At 35.7% G+C, this 24,151-nt stretch overlaps 1 protein-coding gene and 1 long non-coding RNA gene across 4 annotated transcripts in view; one reads left to right on the forward strand and one right to left on the reverse strand.

The window, feature by feature from the left end:
• Window positions 1-24,151, forward strand: part of VEPH1 (ventricular zone expressed PH domain containing 1) — a 232,380-nt gene that overhangs the window by 180,870 nt on the left and 27,359 nt on the right. For 2 of the 3 annotated variants that reach the window (XM_023223372.2, XM_023223371.1), the window contains exon 11: window positions 3,294-3,428. The exons of the other annotated variant lie outside the window; for it this stretch is intronic. In XM_023223372.2, coding sequence (XP_023079140.1) covers window positions 3,294-3,428 — 135 coding nt within the window. The remainder of the gene's footprint in view (window positions 1-3,293; window positions 3,429-24,151) is intronic. 3 annotated transcript variants of the gene reach the window in all.
• The window catches only part of LOC111550116, an 89,606-nt gene that overhangs the window by 57,685 nt on the left and 7,770 nt on the right, over window positions 1-24,151 (reverse strand). The window contains exon 2 of the long non-coding RNA XR_002733927.1: window positions 16,960-17,000. This is a non-coding gene — a long non-coding RNA (uncharacterized LOC111550116). The remainder of the gene's footprint in view (window positions 1-16,959; window positions 17,001-24,151) is intronic.

Here is a 24,151-nt window from a genome sequence, read left to right on the forward strand (position 1 = left end):
TAACAGCAATACATAAATATTTCATTAATAATTTTAACCTCTTTTTTATATTTTAGGATAGTTTCCTTATAAAAGAAGGAATTATTAATCAGTTAGCCAAACCTATTAATATCTTAAATATCCTTAGCTTTAAAAAAGAAGAATGAAAGGGAAAATACCTTTGGTTAAACAACAGCAAAAGCAGCGTATTTGGGAGAATAGCTTCCCTTACGTAGTGCTAGCCTTGATTTGTCTAGAGTCTTCCAATCTCCAATTAATGTTAGTGTCAGTATATTCTTTTTGACATTGTTAAGATCTGGAATGTCTCTTTTTTTCTATAGAATATATGTACATAGGTGAAATTATGTAAAGAGCAACTTACAACTTGAGAATGAAGAATTTGATGCAGAGATGTTAGCATCAAAAGAGATTCTTATTTGAAAATAGTTATCTTGGATGCACTAAACTTTCATGTAAAATTTGAACATAGATTATAAAATGTTAGTAGTAGAAGGAATCTTAGGAATCATTTTTACAGATAAGAAAACTGAAGGGCAGAACTCAGATTATCTGACCCCTGACCCAGTGATCTTTTTGTTGTCATATGTATGTTGAAAAATAATGTATTTTTATTTTTAAAATGCATTATTTTATGCAGCTGGAAGCAGGGAGGGCAAAGGCAGAAAAAAACAAAATGCAAATGTTATAACATGGCTGAAAAGTGAAATGATATGACACTTTATTTACTTCTGTTAATAAAATATTTTCATAATAGCTCCTGTAAAAATCACCAAGAAGACAGTTGTATTTCTTTATAAAATAAAGTCAGGCTTATTGGAAAATAATGAATTTTAATGCTGAATACATTATAATAATAAAGTAGAACTATGGTAATTAAGAAAAGAGACAGATTGGACATGCCTTAGGAATACTGTTTTTTTCTAAAGCGAGTCTTATGAACATTTAATAACATCTCATAGAGAACAACTCACATTTTGGTGTGAACCAAATTGTACATGAATACAAAAAACAGCATTGACTGTCCTTCCTTTTCTTGAAATAACGGCCTTATTTTTCTTCTATTTTTCTTATATTTTTCACATAGTTTTCATCAGTGATTTTATATTTGGTTTCATGTTTGGCTTTGTTCTAAACAGTTGTCAGTTTTCTGAAAACAAACCAAGAAATCTTGATGGAATTTTTTGCCCCTCAGTATTATTTTATTGACTTTGTCTGATTCTTTGTCTTTCTCTTTAAACAAAATCACCAAAAAGCATCTGTGTATGCTGTGTTTCTTCTGTGTTCATTTTACTGTAATGGTTTCTTTCTTTTTCCACACTTATGATATCGTGTCATCTTCTGCCTGAAATCTGGCTTTGGGGTAAATAAAAATCAAACTTTGACTTGATATTAATAATTACAATAATTATTAATAATTAAAATAAAAATCAAATCAAAATAATTACAATAATAATTAATAATTAAAATAAAAATCAAACTTTGACTTGATATTAATAATTACAACCTGGCACTACTCTTGTGCATCTTTGCCTTTTCTGTCAACTGCACACATTCATACAGTTCTCAAATTCACAGACTCCAGTCTAAATGCTTCTGTTTAGATTGATGATTTATTAAATCAGGTCCTGTTCTTAAAATGAAAAATTGGGTGCTGCATCAGTTTTTGATAATAATCAATAATTCTCAGATGTACCCACATTATGGGTTATGTAATTTATCTATTGCTGGCTCTTAAACTTTTTGAATCTGTGGATCACTAACTTGAGCATTAAGATCCTCCATCTTTTCCCATTCAGTACTAGAAATAGTTCATTTTGATGATAATGATAAAATTTTTCTGGAATAGTATTTATTAATCTTCATTCACTAAATAGAAGGTTTGTACATACAAACCACTTAGTCTCATACATCAGTGCTTAGACAGTCATTGACGTAAAAAGAAAATATGATTTCATAAGCCAATCTCATTATTTTATTATGCATTATACATAAAGGATTCTATGTATCACATTGTATGTATGTAAATGGTATTTTATACCTTTATAGATGTTCTATACATTTTTTTAAACATTGTTTCTTTGCATTGAAAAGCTTCTTACATTTATAGGTATAACACTATCACATGTGAATGATTATTAGACACATCATTGATTAGTAAATATACAAACACAAGTTAAAATCTTCCTTTGAAAAGTTTATTTTCATTGGCTTGAATGAAATATATGTAAATGTGATTTTCTTTAGGTTCACATTGTTATAGCTCAACACTTAGAGAATTTATCTTAAAGTTTTGAGAATATTCACCCATTATACATTTTAGAATTAAAATTATTTTTCTGTCCCCCATATACCCACTCCTACTGTTCATATTTGATTAATGTAATAATGAACTTAGTTGTTTAATTTCTATTCTTCATGATCTACACTGTATAAATATACTTGATTTTTGTGGTCTACTTTGATTTTATTCCTTAATTCCCAGATCTTTGAGAAAATAAATATGAATATTTATATTAACCGTATTCCAATTAAGGAACATCCTTGGGAAATCACTGAGATAAACACTATATTACAAAGGTTAGGCATACTTACAGACATCATTATCAACTGCCTTGAAAATACTACAAAATAATTTTAAATTTCTGTTAAAAAATGAAATCCTGAAATATATCATATGTTTGATCTTTTTTCATTTAATTTTTTTTTTTTTTTTTTTTTTAGACAGAGTCTCACTCTGTCTCCCAGGCTGGAGTGCAGTGGTAGGATCTCGGCTCACTGCAACTTCTGCCTCCCGGGTTCAAGCAATTCTCCTGCCTCAGCCTCCCAAGTAACTGGGACTACAGGCGCATGCCACCACGCCTGGCTAATTTTTTGTATTTTCAGTAGAGACGGGGCTTCACCATGTTAGCCAGAATGGCCTCCATCTCCCGACTTGGTGATCCACCCGCCTCGTCCTCCCAAAGTGCTAGGATTACAGGCATGAGCCACCACACCCGGCCTCATTTAATTTTTTTAAGAGAGGTAGGGTTCTTGCTATATTGGCCAGGCTGGTCTCAAACTCCTGGTCCCAAGCGATCCTCCTGCCATAGTATCCCAAAGTGCTGGGAATACAGGTTCATTCACCACGCCCAACCCCCACGTTTGATCTTTAAGACAGATCTTTTTCTTGTTTCATTTAAATTTGAATCATGTTAAAGTTCAAACCAAGCCTAAACAGTGCCTTGAAATCAATCAAACAATACTATTGAGACAAGACATAGTATATTCTGTTTCTGTCTTTAATGCCCTTTCAGAGCCTGTTTCCTGAACCCCTGTCCATTCAGAGTCATTCTGTGCAATTTCTCAGAGACCTGTGGGAGAAGACCCAGGCAGGGGGTGCTCACAGCTTTGAAACAGCCATGATGGAGTCCACGTTTCCACAGCAAAAGGTAAATGTTCCTTTCCTTGGCCATGTTACAAGCCAAGATTTAAGATTGTCTTGAAACAGTTTTCCTTTTTTTTTTTTTTATCTTTTAGCAATTTAATTTCTTCCTTCTTTCCTTTACCTTTTTTAAAATTATTATCAGAAAACACTTGTAAGTAATTATTTTCACGTGGTACCATAGTGCATTCAGAATAGAGTGGTACCAGTAAACAAGGACATTGCCCTTTGAGGTCTATATACTGACACAATATAGTTCCTTAGAACCACACAATAACTGCATGCATAGTATGAAATAGAAAAGATTTTACAGCTGGGTGTGGTGACTTGTATCTGTAATCCTAGCTACTCAGGAGGTTGAGGCAGGAGGATGATGATATGAGGCCAGTAGTTCAAGATTAGCCTGAACAACTTAGCAAGACTCCATCTTTAAAACATTTTTTTTTTTTTTAATTAGCCAGGCATGGTAGCACATGCCTGTAGTTCCACTACTCCTTGATCTTGGTCTTCCCAGCTCCAGAACTATAAAAAATAAGTTTCCATTATTTATAAATTACCCAGTCTTAGGTATTTTTTTATAGGAGCACAGTGACTAAGAAAGAAGGACTGAACTAAAGTTAGAAGTCATAGGAAGATGGGAGAGCTATTAAGAAAGTCAAATTAACAGGACTTAACAGCCCGTAAGAAAAACAGAAGAATCCAGGATGACTCCAGGTGCATTGTTTGGCTAACTGGATGATAATATCACCCTGATAATGAGAAATCACAAAGTAATCTGATGGAACAGAAGAAGATAAAGCATTCTGGTTTACATATTTTGAATCCAAGCTGTTTATATGACTAACCAGGTGGTGGTGGTGGTTAAATGCCAATGTGGGCTTCAGGAAGAAAGCCTTGACTGGAGATATGGATTTGGGAGTCAAAAGCTAGCACTTAGTGCCATGGCAGAAGACTGGATTGCTCAAGGGAAATATGTATATTGAGAGAAAAGAATGGTTATTAATCTCTTCTAGTAAATATTACCAGCTTCTCTCTTGTAGCCCTTCCCAAACTCAAATATTCTGATTATCCTTATTTTGCCTTTTAGATAACCCAGGAATAAGTATTGGATGCTTACTGAGCAAACCAGATGTTCTGCGAGTATATAATTATGGTGTCTGTCCTTGTTTTACTGTTGAAAAGGGAGACAAGCATGCCAATATTAAACAAATTCATAGCACAAACGAGTAGCAAATTAAGTACTCCAGAACTGGTCTCTTGTGAAACTAACAAAATATCTTTTAACTGATGAAGAATTCTAATAATATGAAAAATGAGCATGATTAATCAGAAGTTGATTTGTAATGGTCTGTAAGACACTAAAAACCCATCAAACTATTGCATCACTGCTTTTTGGATTGGGTTTAGGAATTCGACGTGCAGTACTAAAAATAAAGGAAATGCCACAATTGTTTCAGTGTGGAGTAAAATGGAATTCTTTGCACATTTCATTCAAATTTTCAACTGTTGCATCATGTTTGAAGACAATGCCTCAAGTTCTCATAAATTTTTCATTGCTAACTGTATTTTAACTAAAGGCAACCAGTAAATTAAAACTTGGCAGGCTGTTTCAAATCCTAAGAGATTAAAAAAAAATACATGGAAAACTACTTTTGTACATACTCACATGTATACTTATTCACATTTCTTGTATTCCATGCTAATAAACATTTCTCTAGGGGAAAATTAACTGTAAACCAAATTTAAAATTTTTTAAAGTTTTATAATTTGGTTTGTTCATGAGTAATAGAAAAAACTTTGATATCTGCAATGTACATTGTGTGGCAAATTTATCTGCCCAAGTATTTCTCAAGTATATTTTTTCCTATTTTTTATGAAGTATTCTCTGTACTAAATTCAAAATAGCTAAGAGAATGGTGCAAAGTCTGCTTTATTTTCACAATAGGTGCCATATAGACATACATTAGTGATTTGAAAGAGATGGCCATGTGCGTATCAGTGGCAGTGATGGAGTTTCACTGCAGCGAAATGGATTCAGGTACACAAGAAAGAAAGAAGAAACTCCTAATGCATGAGTATCTAGAATATAACATTCTGGACAATATGAAGAGAAGTTTCTTATTGTGATTGCTTTTTAACAGAATCTTGGAATTTTGGAACCAAAAATTATCAGTGAGATATCGATTAAATTGCAAACTGCTTGAGGGCAGGAATTTTGCCATATTTACCGTTGTATTGCCAGAGCTACACAGTGCTTGGCACACACTAGGCTCTCATTAAATAATACATATCAATTGAAAAAATTTAAAAATTCTGTCGTTTTCTGGATGTTAAAATAGGAAGCAGAGGGACCTGTTGAAGGTCAGTGGCAGAGCTAGAACTGATACACATACACTTGTGATTTCAGGGTTGTCACTAATGAATCTAGTACTTCCCTCCTCTGGGCCCAGGAGAGGATCACATTTCCCTGTCTACTGAAGCAAGGCTGGTCATGTGACTTGATTCAGCCAATGAAATATGGGAGGGGATATGTATCACTCCAAGAGGAATCTTTTAAAAGCCAGTGTACTATTCTCTGCAATTCCTCTTTTCTTCTACCATGATAATGATGATTGTAGGAGCAAATGTTGAAATTGAGTTGCCAGAAGATGAAAACAGCCTAGAATTCTGAGCCACCACACGGAGGGCTTCTGCTCTAGAGAGCCACCCAGTGCCACCACACATTTTGTATGAGAAAGAAACATCTGTTGTTTTGTTAGAAACTGAATTTTTGGTATTAGTTATAGCAGCATAACCTGCCTTTCTTGATTCATACACTTACCAGAGTAGTTAAGCATGTTAGCTCTGAATCACTTGCTTTAAAATCTGGCTCTGCTCCTTACCAGCTCTGTGTCCTTTGTCTCTGTGCCCAGTTTCTTTACTTGTACAATGGAACTAATATTAGTACCTACCTCATAGCACTGTTTTGAGACTTGAGTGAGTTAATACATACAGAGCTCTCAGAACAATGGCCACACATTGTGATGTCTCAATAAATATTAGCCAATACTCTAATCCCTAGCCAGCACCCCACCTCAAATAACACAAATTCAAATCCGTCTTGCATGAATTAAGGGAGGTTCAGAGTGGAGGTAGGAAGATGAACCTGACTGATAATCTCTCAAGTTATTGTACTTTGCTACTTTGGTCAGACCAACATTACCAGAAATGTTTTCCAAATTTCAATCATGAATTTTCAGTATAAAATTCAATCAAATTCGGCCAGGTGTGATGACTCATGCCTGTAATCCCAGCATTTTGGGGAGCCGAAGCAGGCGGATCACCTGAGGTCAGGAGTTCAAGAGCGGCCTCATCAACATGGGGAAACCCCATCTCTACTAAAAATACAAATATTAGCCAGGCATGGTGGTGCATGCCTGTAATCCCAATTACTTGGGAGGCTCAGGCAGAAGAATTGCTGGAACCCAGGAGGTGGAGATTGCAGTTAGCCGAGATCCTGCCACTGCACTCCAGCCTGGGAGACAGAGCAAGACTCTGTCTCAAAAATAAATAAATAAAATAAAACAATAAATAAATAAGTTCAATCAAATTATCTTTTGCAAGCTATATATCAATCTCACACAGGCATCAAAATGTGGAAATGCTTACGTAATATAATGCTAAAATATTTTTAATATATAAAAATAAAAGTTTAATATTAGTGAACTTAGTAAAATGCATGAATTCAATAGTTCAAATTTTTAAAACTTATCACTTAAATGACATTTGATAAAATCCAACAATCACTTTACTAACACACATTTTGTATAAAAATTGTATTAATGTCTATGTCACTAATTAGACTGGATTTCCATGAGAACATATGCTTGTCATTGTACACCCAGCACCTAGAGCATCTCCTGGCATACCGTTGACACTCAGTGATATGTGTTGACTGAATAAAGTGAGTGAGCACTTTTACTAACTAGCAATGGAAAGATGTGTTCTTAGCATGATAAATATTTGTCTGATAACAAAAGAAAAACTATGCCTAGTGGTGAACAACTGAAGATGTTTTTATTAAACACTGAAATAAAACCAGAATATCCAGTATAATCTTTATAATTTAGTATTGCTCGAAAGCGTGAGCCAGCTTGAGAATATAAGCTCCATGAGAGCAGGGATCTTGTCTGCTTGTTCGTTACAGAATCCAGTATATCTAAAGAGTGTGCCTGGCTCATACTAGGCATTAAAAATAATAATAATAACAAATAGAAAACAACACAAAAATAAGGAGTATACTATTTGAAATAAGAAGATAAATTCAACATTACTTTTAGTTAATATTAAAATAAAAAGAGCACTCTTAGAATTAATAATAATAATTAACTTTACTGGACATTTAGAATGTGCCAATAATTGTCCTGTTCATTTAATATCAATTATTTCACTTAATCCCAACGATAACACTATGAGATAGACAGTATTATCATTATCATCTTACAAATGAGTAAACTGAGTAGAAGAAAGATTAATTTTCTCAAAGTCACAGAGCAATGGAGAGAAATAGACTTGAATGAACAGTGATATTACCACGTTCCTGATTGGAAATAGTAAATATTACAAAAATGTTAATACTTCCTTAGTTAATTAGCACTTTAACTGAGTTCCAATTTAAATTCTAAGAGAGTTACTTTTTTATCTCTTATGAAGTGATGGTAAAATACAGCCAAAAGGATACATAGGTGAGACTAGTTTGAAAATTTTTGAGAGGGGCTAAAAAGAGGACATTCCAAAACATTAAAGCATACCATAAAACCTACAATTATTAAATTACTCCACTTTTATGGAAAGAATTAATGCAGACAAATGGAACAGACTAGTCCAGAAACCAACATAGTTTTATACATATAATCAGTTAATGTATATATACAATTGTTTAACTACATATGAAACAAACCCTTTTGAAAAAGCCTACATAAAAGAGCATGATGTCAAAATCCTAGAGCTAAATTTATACATATAGAAAAAAATGTAAAGGTATTTGCTATAATTAGAACTTAAACAAGGATACCTGTCATCACCTTCAAAATTTAGCATTTTACAGTGATCCTACCCAATGCAGGGAGACAAAAGCAGATAAGTATAAGGATTAAAGCAGAATAAACCAGAAAGAGAAAGAGATAGAGCTGAGAGGGAGAATGAGAGAAAGATAAATTATTTATAGACAATAAGATTATTTGTGTAGAAAGTTCAAAAGAATCTAACCTTTAGAACTTATACAAAAGATCCATAAAGTTATTTAAGATCAACATATAAAATCAATAACAAATCTATATATGAGTAATAACTAAATAGAAAATGTAGAAAAGCATGCCATCTATAATAGCAGTAAAGACTCTAAAGGACCTAAGAATAAATATAAGAAAAACTGTGAAATTCTTTAATGATAAAAAATTTTTAATATTAATGAAAAAAATTTAAGGACATGAATTAATGAAAAGAGATGACCTTTTCATGGTCAAAAACAACCATTATCATATAAATGAAAATTTTCTCCCAAATTAAAATGTAAGTACAATTTCATAACCAATCCTAATGGCAACAGATTTTCTCATGGAGTTTGACAAACTGGTCTTAAATTTAGAATAAACAAAATCTTAAGAAAGACTGTGGGGGAGGAAATTTTTATGCGAGAGAAAAAGAAAACTCATGTGATTATTGCCACAGGGATAAATTAATGGTAAATAATAAAGAGCCCTGAAACAGTCCCAATCATATATGAAAGCCTGGTAGGTGATAGAAGGGGATTACAAATCAGTGAAGAGAAAGTAAAATATGTTTTAAATAATGTAAGGACATGTAACTTTTCCAAGCTGAAAAGATAAAAGTAGATCCTTCACAGACACCATATAGATCAATTAACTCAACATAAATTAAAGGCTTAAATGTAATCAATGAAATCTTATAACAATTAGAATAAAATATCAAAAGTTATCTTTTTAACTCCAGGATAAGAAAAACTGTGACAACACAAGTCTCGGCAAAGATGTGAAAAAGTGGGAATGTTCACACACTCTTGATGGAAGTAAAATAGGTATACCTGTTTAGAAAAAAGAACACTTAAGAACACACACATATATACATATGTATGTATTAGACATTAATTAGACTCAAAAATGAAAGCTAGATTACTATTAAGATGGGTGAGTAACTTTCTTTCTGAAGTCTTAATTCCCTTTAAAGCTGATCATAAAAATGTTTAAATACAAGATTTTTATATTACAGTATATGAAATGTGCTAATACTACTCAGCTATGAAAAAGACAAAATAATGTCTTTTGCGGCAACTTGGATGGAGCAGGAGGCCATTATTCAAAGTGAAGTAAGTCAGAAATAAAAAAACCAAATACTATATATTCTCACTTGTAAGTGGGAGCTAAGCTATGAGTATGTAAAGGCATACAGAATGGTGTGATGGATATAGGAGACTCGGAAGCTAAAAAATCTACGTATCAGGTACAGTGTACATTACTTAGATGAAGGGTGCACTAAAATCTCAGACTTCATTCATCCATATAACCAAAACCCACAAATTTTCATTTACAGACTTCTTAAAGAGCAATTTGCTCTTTATAATACAATTAATGGTTATATTATAATTTCATGTGCCTTATTTTTCTGCAGTTCTATCTCTAGATGAACTCTTACATAAGTGCATCAGAAAACATGTACAGAAATACTAACTGAAGCATTTTGTGCAGCAAAAATTCAGGAGCAACCCAAATGTCCCTTGATAGAGGAATGTGGAAAAACAATATTGTGGTATAGTCATATTACACAGGCAGGTAAAATGAATTAATTATACCTATATGTAATAGCATGGGATAAATCTTGAAAATATGATATTGAGTTTTAATAAGCAAGTTGCAAAACTATGATATGAATACTATGATAGCATAAATTTTATTGTATAAATTTTTAAAACACACCAAGCAGTGTTATGCATTGTTTATAACACATACTACACTTATGATAAAAATACACTACATTTAGAGTTATACCAAATTTATGATGAGGTTGCCTTTGGGTAAGGAGAAAGTGAGCAAAGGAAGGAGGAAAATGTTACTGGGGAAGGGAATTAAGGCGATCTCAATTTCATCTGTAATTTTATTTTTAAATAACCGGAAGCATTTATTAACTTAACAAATATTAGCACTTGTTAAGTCTGGCTGGCAGGTACATGGGTATTTGTTAAAGTATTTTTGTAGATGCTTTTCTGTCTTTGTTTTTTAAATTTAATTTAACCTATAACTAATGTCAAAGAGTAAAGAATTGATAGGTTTGACTACATAAAATATAAAGTCTGTAAAGAGCAAAACCTTTTATGCACACAAATTTTAAATGAAAATATTTGTAACAAGCATGAAAAACAAAGTTTAACATCCTTAAGCTACTACTGTAAGTTCATGGAAATCAATAATCAATGAGCGAAGAACATGAGCAAATACTTAGGAGACTCAGTCCATAAAAGATATTCAACCTCATTGGTAGGCAAAGTAGTCAAAGTTAAAATAAGTTACCCTTTTTAACACATTTTTTAAAATACAATAATCAGTGCTGCCTTGAGCAAGAGAGTTAAGGCACTCACATGTTTCTAAGTTGAAGTGTAAATTATTTCAACATTTCTACAAAGCAGTTTAGCAATGCAGTTCAAGAGTCTTAAAAATATTCTTGTCCTTTCACACAGTGATTCCACTTCTAGGAATCTGTTCTAAAGAAGTAATCTGAAACGTGTACAAAACTTAAGATAAACAAACACAAAAAGTATTGCAGAGGGATTTGTAAATAGCCTAAATGTCTAAAGATAGGAGAATGAAATTATTATACATCCATATAAAAGAATATTTTTGTAGGTCTAGTCCTGAATCCAGGTAAAAGAATATTTTTAAGACAGATAGATGCTGAAATAGAGAAATAGGTAGGTAGATAGATAGATAGATAGATAGATAGATAGATAGATAGATAGATAACGACACAGAGAGAGAATTATTTCCTGGCTGTCTCTGCTGAGAGAACAAAAAATAGTAACAAATCATGGAAAGTAATGTTTATGAGACATGTTTAATGATATGAAACACATTTATGGTAAATACCATATTTCAGGGTACAAAATTATTTTTATAAAGAATATTATTTGGAGGATTGCCCATTAAAACAACCAAAAGGAAATATAATAAAATGTTAATGATGTAGCTCTGGTTGGTGGGATTAGCATTTTCTTATTTTTCTCTATATATTTCTTTTATAATCAAGGAAAAAATATTACTTTAAGTTATATTGCCTTATGTAAATGAGCAGTTTACTTGAAGAAAAATAGATTCTAAGACAATTAATTTCCATTATAAAATAAGGATTTTAGAAAGATGGTGGAAAAGTAGTTGATTTATTGAAGAAATGAGAAAGACCCCCATGGAGTAAGTAGAAATTACTATAAATAATTTCATTTCAGTGCGTGTGCTGCCCAACACTTCAGAGGGAATGGCACTCTGATTATCAGAGGACCAGAGAGTTGACAAAGTTGATTGGAGGATTGCTAAAGGGCCAGAATTTCAGGAAGAAAAAGCCTTTATTAACACATATGTTCCAGTTACCAAAGCATAGGGAAATGTCATATGCTGTAGAAATGGGATCTCAAAACTATGTCCCTTACAGAAAAAATAAAATAAACTACATTTACTGCTGAAATTAAATGTGCCCCATCTGGCTAACATTTGGTGATGTGTTTTCAGTCCACATTGCTACAAACACACTTAATAGTTCCCAGGATAATTGACAGGAGTGTCAAGGCATAAATAAAACTAAAACACTAATTCTGGGTGGAACCCAAGGAGACTTTCTGATGCTCCCACAGGCTTAGATCTAGTGTTTTGGGTTAAAGTGTTAATGTGCTTGAATACATAAATGCATAAGTAAGCAAATAAAAGGTGGGCTTATTATATATAAGATATAACGGTTCAAAGTCTTATGAGAAATTTAAGTCTACATGTGTGATGGAAATGACAAGTGCTGTGGAAGGTCAGTCTCCAGGAGAGCCGTATGAATATATGTTTGAGAGAACCTTCCTTTCAGGGCAAGCTAGAAGGGTATGGGGTTTGGGATTTCAGAACCCCAGATCGGGGTGGAGGATTCTAGGCTTTTAGGCTATGAACTCAGAACCAGAAAAATCTGATAGGCAGTTTCTAAGTGGCAAAGGTGAGGTAAGAAGATAAACAGAAAATGTGAATAAGAGTCTACCCTAGGAAGCCAGGTCCAGGGGTTAATCCAGTGATTGAGGGGAAAACTCAGTGAAGACTGCAAATCATGGAAGGACCTGGAGGGCAGATTGAAGGTGGAATGTGGATGCAGAGGCAAATGTCTGGGACACTCTTTGCTCAGGGAAGGAGCTGGTTGGAAAGTGGTAGAAATTGAAATACAGAGTTCAGAGGCTTTTTTTTTTTTTTTTTTATCTTTAAAGAGAAAAATAGTTCCATATAGAAAGAATGACATGAGAAATAACATGGAGGAGACAATATAATCACAGCAAAATCATGGTAAATATGACTCTTAAGTTCATGTATTCAGTCAAAAATATTTTCTGCAAAATGCCTGCTGTATACCAACCACTGTGCAGACACTAAACATAAACTATCATGATCCCTGCCCTGATGGAAACAAGCAATACACTAAGAAACAAATACACAATTCCACACTGATAGAGACTATAAAAGATAATGCCTAAAGAAAATGAGCATTTGTTGGATGTTAAAGGAAGGCTTCTCTGAGCAGACATCAGACAAGTTTTCCTGGCAATGAGAACAATTTGCACAAAGGCCTTGAAACCAAAAAATAAAAACAAAAAAGGAAGAATACGAGAGAAAGGAAAAGCTTTGGTGTATTAGAGCATTCTCTTCAAATATAAGTCACACATCCCATCAAAAAAAATTTCTGAGCAAGTACCTTCAATATGTGCATATTTATTTACCTTTAAACTATATACATACATTATTTTACATACTTGTTATTTCACTATAAAACATTGAAAAATAGAAATTTTAAAGGTCGAGATGAAAAATAAATAGAAATGAAAGTTCTAATATTTTCTTCCTCCTATATCACAGTGGATAGTCACACCTACGCAAAAGTGAGCACATTCCCCTTTCACAGCATTGGTGGAGTCAGTGAACAAAGGGGAGAGTGGAGACTATAGAGTTAGTCTGGGGAATTCTGTCCTGGCCTTTGAGACCATGGCAAGGAGCTTAGATTGTATTGCAGTCTATGGAAAGCCACGGAAGAGTTTTGAGCAGCTGTCCTTAGTTCAGTTTCTTTGTCCATTTGGGCTGCTATAACAAAATACTATTAACTGGGTGCTTATAAACAACGAAAATGTTGCTTACAGTTCTGGAGGCTGGGAAGCCCGAGATCAGGCAGATTCAGTGTCTAGTGTGAGCCCACTTTCTGGCTTATGGATGTTGCCCAAATGCTGTGTCCTCATGTGGCTGAAAGGACAAGTGGTCTCTCTTGGGCCTCTTTAATAAGGCACTAATCCCATTTATAAGGACTCCATCCCCAAGACTTAATACCTCCCAAAGGCCTCCCCTCCCAATGGTATCACCTTGGGGGATAGGATTTCAATGTATGAATTTGGTGGTGGTAAGGAAACATGAGCCTTCAGTCCATTGCAACCACCTGGTTTTTTAAAAGATCGCTCAGTCTGCTGTGTGGGGAATAGATTGGAAAGGGACAAAAGTAAAATTAAGGAGATCACAAAAGAGACTATTGCTAATCCAGGTGAGAGGAGAGTAGCTTAAACTTGTATGATCCTTGATCCTGGTAAGGATGGAAGTTAATGACGCATTCAATATAACTTTTGGAGGTAAAAGTGACATAACAAGCTAATGAATGGCATGTAAGTGTGAGGGGAAGTGAGGAATCAAAGCTGATGTCAAGTTTCTGGCATGGCAGTATCATTTATTAAGGTGGATAAAACTGGGAGAAAATGAGCTCTGGGGAGGGGCAAGTGAATGAAGGTGGGAGCTGGGACACAAGGCTTTCAGACATTTGAATCTGAATTTTCATCCACCTGCAAGATGTCCCAGTGGAATTGTCTTTTAGACAGTTGGATATCCAACTGTGAAAGGACTTAGGCCAGGAATATAGATTGGGACATCATCAGCATACAGATGATGAAAACCATGAGAAGACTGAAGCAATCTAGGAAGAGAGTTTAGAGAGGAAATGGTCCAAGTTCCGGATTGCATCCAGAGAGCAGCCAAGAAACAAAAGAACCTTGGAAAGTGTAGAAGGCATCACAGATATCAAGAGAGTGTCCAAGAAGGAGAGAGAAAGGAATTGTATGTGATTTGGTAGCCAAATCAAGATAAGTGTCCATTCAACAGGGCAACATGGAAAGAGCAGTTTTAATAGAGTTTTAAGGGCAAGGTACGAACAGAAGTAGGTGGAGGAACAAGAAGGAAAGAGTAAAGAAGGAAGCATAGCATGTGTAGAGAGCTGTTTTAAGCAGTTTGGTGCTGAACGGATTGGTAAGTGGAGGGACTGTAGAGATGAGTAAAAACGGAAGCCTTCAGAGCCTGTTTGTAAATTGCTGGGATGATGCAATAGAGAGGTTGAGACTGATGAAACAGACGAGAGAAGAGGTGGTTATATACAGAACCAGATCAATTAGTAGATTTGATGGTGAAAAGAAGAATGCATCCTTTTTAATAGCTTTTAATTTTTTTTCAGTAAAATAAGAGGTGAGGCCATCAGCTGAAAGTGAGGTGGAGAGAGGAAGGAGTGGGAGGTAGGTATTTGAGAAAGAGAAGGTTTGAAATGAAAGGCTCAGAGAAGGGAGCATGAGCTTCCCAGAGAAATACGATGGGATGGTCAGGCAATGAGGAGCATCCATATGGGACCTAAGGTTATGGATCTGAAGTAAAGCAGAGATCTGATTTTCTCCAGCTTCAATCTATGATGCTATGATGGAATTCATCCAGGCTTGGATTTTTGTCTCTTGGTTGAGTGGTAGTAAAATACTGAAATGTTTCAAGATCTGGATTTGAGAAGATGGAGGGTAAAGATGCACATCAAAAGAATAAAATTTTAAATGCTGAAAGGGAAGCATCCATTCATGAGAAAACCAATTTGAGAAACAGAAACATGGTCTTTAGAGACCAGAAATAAAAAATGGTTATCTCCCGAGTGAAGAAAATGATGGATTTGTGCTGAGTTTCTCTTTATAGGAACCCTCTGCTTCTCCTCATAGCCCCAGTACACACTCTACTCTTCGCCTTGAAAAAACAGAACAAGTACACCCACCAAGCAACTTGCCAAAGTTAGGACAACACCCACTAGGGCAAGATGAAGTTAACTGACCATGGCTATGTTTACAGTATGCTCCGTGGATAAGGCTTGCAATGCTAGGTAACACCAGAATTTTCAGCTTAAGCACAAGATGGATTTTTATCACAGTTTATGTAGTATCAGTAGACTCACACTCCTCCACCAGAGCCACGATAGTTCATCTGGGATTAATATGACTAACATAAGAGGAGAGGTTCACACATGAAGAGTTCTTGAGAGAAATGGCATGTCTTTTTACAAGCATGACTTTTATTGATGCCTTAGGACCACTGAGTTTGGAAGTTCAGCCAAATTCTAAACTTTGCCTCCCTAAATACTATTTCTACCTTCATTTGGATTCATTTCTTTCCCTTAACAGATATACATCAGGGCCCCTCATTTAAACAATTCTGTACACACAACCCATTATATTAAGTGATTGCATATGATTTTGTAAATGCATTGAACTTAAGTGACAGTTCTATTTATTATTAAGAAGCAGATTTCTTTTCATTGTTATACACTGGTCTGTTGTTTTATAGTCTTTCTTTTTAATCCTCTTATCTCCTTTAGAAAACTATTACCTTTACTCTTGGCTAATTAACATACACTATTCATACCTCCCTAACCACTGTCCATAGACACTGTACTTATACTGTACATATGCTTTTTTAACAAATTTAAATTGGCATAGAAATGTTTTGTCAGTTTAGTTGAAATTCTGGTTTATCACATGTATTTTATTTCTTTCATATTTCACGAGCCAGACTGTCCTATAATGAAGCATGTCAATTTTACTGCTGTCGTGAACATTCCTTCACAGTTAGCCAGATGTTCTGCATCAGTCAAGGAAATTAAAAAAAAAAAAAAAAAAAAAAAGTAAAACCTTTAGAAAATAGTTAACGAAATAACTCTATTCCTGGGGGAACAGAGGTATGCAATCCCTCTGCAATGTCTGTTCTAATCTAATAGTGGTTGGGTTCTTTTCTTAAATAATCAGTGCATGAGTAAAATCCTTTTCTTTTTCTTTTGCTGCTATCATGGATATTGTGTGAATGCCCACAAACACTGGGCACTATACTATTAGAATAAATAACACCTCTTTTTGTACAAGAAGAAAGTGTGGTAACCAGAAACTCATGATCGGGGTTTGAATTCTGCCTCCACCACCTACTTACCAGCGCTTTTATCTGACTCCTCTGTGCCTCACCTTCTTTACCTGCAAAGTGCAGAAAATGGCAGTAAACACTTCACAGGGATGTTATGAGATTCAAAAGATATAACACATGTAAAGTCCGTGGAGCCGTGATTGCCGTATAGTAAGAGCTCAATAAACAGTAGCTGGTACTATTGCACCTCCTCTGCAAGACCCCTCCAAACAAAATGAATGACTCCCTCAGCCACATTCCCATAACCTTTCGCAGATGTAAATAAAGATGTCAACAACAACAAAACCATTTGATTTTAATGCTTTTCAGCCTCTCATAGGCTGGGGGATCAGGCTCTTCCCATTAATGTCTGCATGTCCCAGCACCTATCATGGCATCATGGCCTGAGGCAGAGCAGCTACTCAGTAAATGTTTTGAGACTATATTCTCAGTCATGATTAAAGTTTCCTTCTTTTTTTCTTCTTGAGACAGGGCCTCACTCTGTTGCCCAGGCTGGAGTGCAGTGGCACAATGACGTCTCACTGCAGCCTCGACGTCCCAGGCTCAATCAATCCTCTTACCTCAGCCTCTCTAGTAGCTGGCACTATAGGTGCCCAACACCACATCTAGCTCATTTTTGTATTTTTTTGTAGAGACAGGGTTTCGTCATGTTGCCCAGGCTGGTCTCAAATTCCTGGACTCAAGTGATCCACCCACCTCAGCTGCCCAAAGTCTGGGATTATATGTGTGAGCCACGGCGTTTGGCCCGGTTTCATTTTTTGAGAATGACTTTTGTTTTCACAAATAGCCCAACATTTGTCTGAACCCATGTGTACTATCAAAAGAGACTGCTCAAACTGAATAAAAAATTTCCAAGTTAAAAGCTAGGTTTTCACTAAAATAATGAACACTATTTTCTTGTGTGACTCACAAATATACACTGCAAACAATTCCAAAAGACGTATCTAAAAAGGTTTTGAGTGGAAGCTGTGTCACTAAAATGCAAGTAGTCATGCACGCTTAACACTCATTTCAAAATATAAATTCTGGTTTTGTCCTTAAAAAATCATAGCAATTTAGATATCTCAATACTAGACATACCAAGAAAGAGAACAATCGGTGACATTATCAGCTTTTAATTTTATAATCCTGAAAGTTGCATGTGGATTGGCAAAAATTTTGGTTGTAGGGACATATTACCCTTTCCCCCTTAGGGATTCCATGAATATGGAGTAATTTCTATGTTTTTTTGTTTTTAATTCAGTAAAAAAAAAAAAAAAACTATTTCCTAAAATCTAATTAGGTTCCATATTTTTTATAGTTTTATCCTACATTCAATGCAATTTTGGGTTTGATGCCTCATTTCTGGATCTGGTAATTTCTTCTGCCAATGGACAGTCTACTTTGTAACCAACCCAAAGTCCTCATGCTGCATGCAATCCCCTTTCTTTATAGTCTTTTGCTAGAACTGAGAGTAGCCTTAGACCACCACACACTCTAGTGCTGATTTCGTGCAGTAGTTCTCAGACCTAGTTTATGCAAGAGTCCCTGGGGTGCTTGTTAAAAATGCAAATTCCTAGGGGTTCTGCAGATTTTGCAAATCATATTCGCTGGGATAGTCCTGTCACTCTACATCTTTGACAAGTTATCCTGGTAGTTCTGGGGCAGAAGGTCCCACAGCCTCCTCTGATAAAACATCAAAACAGAGGCAAAGGCAACTGAGATCCAACTGACATAGTTTGAGTCACATCTCTACCACAGACATGATCTGGGAACTGGGCAAGTCATTAACCTCACCACAGCTTGATTTCTTCATCTATAACTGGGAAAGAATCCACCTCCCTCATAGGGTTGTTAAGAAGGTAAAATGAGATGATTCATTTAGTTCAACACCTAGCAGAGCACTTGGAACAGAGTAAGTGCAGCTATAAAACTATTACTTCATAAACTACAAGGCTGGAGCCAAATCACCCGTTTCGTCTTCTCTTTTCTGGGTGTAGATATCTCTGTGGCTCTGCCCTGAATTTTTTTCAATTTTTTGCCTCCTCAGTAAGAACTGAGTGCTATGGTCTATGTCTGATTAAGGCCCAGGTACCTCATTATCATCCTATGTGTGTGTCTAATTATTCCCTGAATGGGCACACATCATTGCGCCTTTTCATTTCATCCTCATTAGAGTGCTCCATTGGCCCACCTTGTTATTTCCTGTCTCTTCACTTATGTCCCTTTTTGCTGCTCCTCCTTTCAGTCTTCGCATCTTCTTATGCCTATTTCTTTCTTCATCATATTAAATCCTTCCTTTTATGCTTATTCCTTTCTACACAACTCATTACACCCCTCCATCTGTGAACTTCATTATGCCATCCCATTTCTATCTCATCTCATCCTCATCATGCACATGTTATTAGCTCCTCCATTCATGCTTAGTACTGCATTCTTTCTCTCTGCTTCTTATCTACCACAACCTGCCCTTTCCACCCTCCCATTTAATGCTCCCATTTTTAAATCACATTACACACCCCATGCCTTTATCATTACACTCATCTATTTATGCATCTCATTGCACCATTACTCATGCACATTTTTCTGTGCATTTGTTTGTACATCTCATTATGGCCTCATCAAGCATGTGCATGTCATTATTCCCCTTTGAAATGTTCATGTCCACATTGCATTACATCTCTTTATGTTTGCATCTCACTAAATCCAGTGCTCCTAGGTTTGACGACAAACTAACAAAAACAGACAGGTAAATATGTTACCTGATTTTAGAAAACTAAATATGTTTCTCAGGCACCTAGCATTAGTGTTTCTTAAAGAAGTCATTCATTTCAGTAAGATTTATATATTTATCTAGCTGAGAGACAAAAAACACTATATTTTACATGCATAAAAAGGAGCTTCTCATTTTGCTTGATTTGAATTATCGTCATTATCACTACTTTTTTTTTAGATGGGGTCTCACTATGTTGCCCAGACTGGTCTCAAAATTCCTGAACCCAAGCAATCTGCCCACCTCAGCCTCCCAATATGCTGGGATTACAGGTGTGAGCCACTGTGCTCGACCATTATCACTACTTTTTATTATTTCTCCAGTTTACAAAGTAGGGCAATTATCCATTAATTGATTGTGGCAAAAAGTCGCTGAAAGAGACAGGTTAGGAATCAAAGTCATTTTACACTTTGAGGAGTGCATTAAAAGCAAAGAGAAATTAAAATATTTTCCCAAGAACTGCCAGTGAATGGCAGTGGCAGGGCTCAAACTCTGATCTTCTGACTCCAAAACCTATATTCTTCATTCTGTACCACTCAGCAGAAAAACTCTTATTTCAAAGTATCCTCTCTGTCACTTAGCCCATGCTGTAATAATTCCCTAAGATACAGCTTGCTGTCAGCATGCTTTGTTTTGTTTGGTTTTCTAAAACAAAATAGAACATATTTCAAACACTTAGTATATTAGACCTGTTTCTTTATCTGCAAGTTTGAAGAGCTAAAAGTTAAAAGAAACTGTAACATGGAGCCTTCTAACAAGAGAAAGGAGAAAGACTTTCACCACCAAGGCCAGCCTCACACAGGCAAAAGGAGACTCCTCTACAGGGAGTTTGAGGGGTACCAAGAAAGTCCACACACACACACACACACGCACACACAGAACCTTTCTTCCTCACAGATTCTGACCCTTGCTAGTCTCTTTGCTTCACTCAACTGTGTTCTCTGCCTCATTTTTACTTTTCATCAAATTATGAAACACTCATAAATTCAGAAAAGTACAGAAATATGATATCCAGTCCTGCCACAGATAGATTTTTATATTTCTTCCATATTTGAATCAAATATCTCCCTTTACAAAAAGAAACTTGAAAATATTCTCCTGAGGTTGGTGTGTATTATTTCTATGAATGTTTTTGTACTGTTGTTTCAAACTTTTACCTAAATGTTATCAGATGGCACATATCTTTTGCAATGTGATTTCTGCACTTAATGTTATGTTTTTTAAATATATCTATTCATACATGTAAAGCTAGCTCGTTCATTTCAGCATCTATAAAATTTTCCACATGTAAATAGACCATAATTTACTTTTCTTTTTTGAGATGGAGTCTCACTCTGTTGCCCAGACTGGAGTGTGGTGACCTGATTCTCGGCTCACTGCAACCTCTGCCTCCCAGGTTCAAGCGATTCTCCAGCCTCAGCCTCCTGGGTAGCTGGGATGACAGGCACGTGCCACCACATCCAGCTAATTTTTAAATTTTTAGTAAAGACGGGGTTTCACCATTTTGGCCAGGCTGGTCTCCAACTCCGGAGCTCAAGTGATCTGCCTGCCTCGGCCTCCCAACATGCTAGGATTACAGGCATGAGCCACTGTGCCTGGCCAAGCATAATTTACTTTATCCAGTTCTCTACTGAGGGGTGGTTCAACTGTCTTACAACTGCCTCCATCACTATTACTTCACCAGTGCTTAGCTCTCTGCCGTGTGAAGTGACTAAATGGAGACATTTAAAATTCCAGCATCATGGGAAGAAATACCTTCTCTCTAAGTTCATAGTAGAGTCAGTTTTATTTCCTCTGTAACTATTCAAAGTAGTAAACATTCAACAAAATGAAACTTTTTTTTTCTTTTTTCAAGATGGGGTCTTGCTCTGTTGCCCAGACTGGAGTGCAGTGGCACCATCATAGCTCACTGCCGCCACAAAGTCCTGGGTTTAAGTGATCCTTCTATCTCAGCCTCCTGAGTAGCTTGAAAAGCAAGTTGGCAGAACCTAGTGAAATTTAGGATATGAATAATGTTAAATTTTTAATGTATCATGCAAACAAGGTTTCTGGGGCAATTATTTACTTAGCAACAAATAACCTCCTAAGTTTCCTTTTGCCTCAGTTATTAACCCTGGGGCAACTTGATGAGAACCAGATGTCATCTTACACATCCTAAGGTCTGTACTGTAGGCAAGGAACCTTGACAATGAATTTGAGTGTTTACGCAGGGAGTGGAACAGCTGTCCCTGACAGGAGGGAACAAAAATCTTTACTCCTTGGGACGGGGTCTGGGTTCTTACTTTTACCCTTTAGAATGTAAATAAATCCCTCCAGGACGAAGAGAAGACTAATGTCTTCAACCTGACAACCAAAGCCCCAGTATCCTGGTCTCATCCCCACCTTAAAATGTAAACATACCTCTGGGAAAATAAATCTCTCTAGATGGTCTTTCACTTTCTAATTAGTCATAAATTTACTTCTAAAGCTTGTTTTTTTAGCCCAGGTCTCAAGTTTCAGTAAAATTTGTTCAAAAAGCCCTAACTGTGCAGAAACACAAAAATATTTTCACAGCCCTACACTAATACACTATGACACAGCAATTCCACTCCTGAGTGATTATCACAGAAAAATTTTTGCTCACATCCACCAGGGAACATGTATAAGAATATTCCATAGTTACATCGTTGTATAAATGCAGAGGTGGGGGCACCCTTGGTGCCCACACTAGGGAAATGGTTAGGTAAAATGTGGTGGGTGGTGGATGCACACCATTAAATCACTGTGCAGTTGTAGAAGCAACAGTTGGCTAAATACACATACAATATCATGTAGAGATATTGAGTGAAATAAACAAGAAACCAAATAGGGTTCACAGCATAACATTATTTGCAAAAATGAAAAATAAACATTGCTACATATTTTTCAAGAATACATATCTGTTCCAAGACATGTATCAAACCCAAAAGGTGAGTACTTATATAAAGGGGAGGTTGGAGAAACAGTCTGAGAATTAAAGTGGTATCAGGGATAAAGGAAAAAAACAAAATTATAAGAATAAGAGAAACACCTCGCCTTCAGCAAAATAACCTATGTGGCTAGGAGCATGGTTTTCTTGCTATCTGATTTCAAAAGAAAGAAAATAAAAGCCTCTCCAAATTAGTTCTTTAACATCAGCATCCTCTGTAGTATAGTGCCATATAATAGACTTAACAAATAGTACTAAATATTTGTTTAATGTAGGTGGCCGTAATCAATTAGAAAAACAACATCACTGCAATTCTTTGCTTTGCACCATGAAAGGAGAATATGTAAGTGCTGACACTAATTGCTGAAAGTTCTGTAATTACATTTTACTGCTGAACCACTGTAAAAATGTTAAAGTTTTCTTGACCTTTTGAACATTGGTAGTGTTTTGGCCTTGCTCTCCCTTTAATAATTTGCTGGTTTTAATGATCTGAAGTTTCAAAGAAATTGGATTTGTAAAAAGATAATTGTGGTTTTATCGAGCATTTATAAAACTTGTTATATAGCTTCATGCAATTTGCCACCTTTATTTTCTACTCAACTCATACACTTCCATTAGATTTTTCATAAACCGCTTTACTTAAATTCTTGTCATGTTAACTGCCAATATCCTGTAGTCAGATTACTTTTTCATGATTTTTAGATGAGTGTGATTTTGGTGAATTTGACTTTTTTTATTTTATCATATTTGTTAGTTCTTAAATTATTCTTCAGAGCTTCTCTCTGAAATGAATCAAACATAGTGTTTTCTTCTAGCCACTTGGAGCCAGACCCATAGAATTGCCATGATTTTCCAGGAAGAAATTCAGTTCTTCCCAACACATAGGGACTCAAAGAATAGAAATATAAGTTTATTTAGTGATCTGTAGTGATAGTGAGGAGTTTGCCACATTGGCCTCATATAGTCATGTATACCTCGAGTTCCCTTACTAGTTAGGCATAGAAATATGAGAGCCAATGGGACATAGCACATGCGTGGCAGTCATGCAGAATACTGAAATGCACTATGAGTCTTTCCACATCAGTACCCCACTGCCTCTGCTTAGAGTCTGCTTCCCCATGGCCCACCTCCCTCTCCACCCACCTCAGCCTTCTGCCAAGTTTCAAATTGGGCCCAATGAGTTCAATTTTCACCCCTCGTCGCTTCTTGCCATATTGCACAATTTGGAATAATAATGTCTCTGATGTTTAAAAATGAAAACTTTGCTCCTTAAGACCAGACTACCTGTTTTGTCATATGAAAAGAAACTTTTTTCTTTTGTTTCTTTATTTTTTTGAAATGGAGTTTTGCTCTCATTGCCCAGGCTGGAGTGTAATGGCACAATCTTGGCTCACCGCAACCTCCGCCTTTTGGGTTCAAGCGATTCTCCTACCTCAGCCTCCCGAGTAGCTGGCATTATAGGCACTTGCCACCACGCCTGGCTAATTTTTGTAGCTTTTTTT

The sequence above is a fragment of the Piliocolobus tephrosceles genome, chromosome 2 (assembly GCF_002776525.5).
Source record: "Piliocolobus tephrosceles isolate RC106 chromosome 2, ASM277652v3, whole genome shotgun sequence".
In the NCBI taxonomy this organism is placed as follows: Eukaryota; Metazoa; Chordata; class Mammalia; order Primates; family Cercopithecidae; genus Piliocolobus; species Piliocolobus tephrosceles.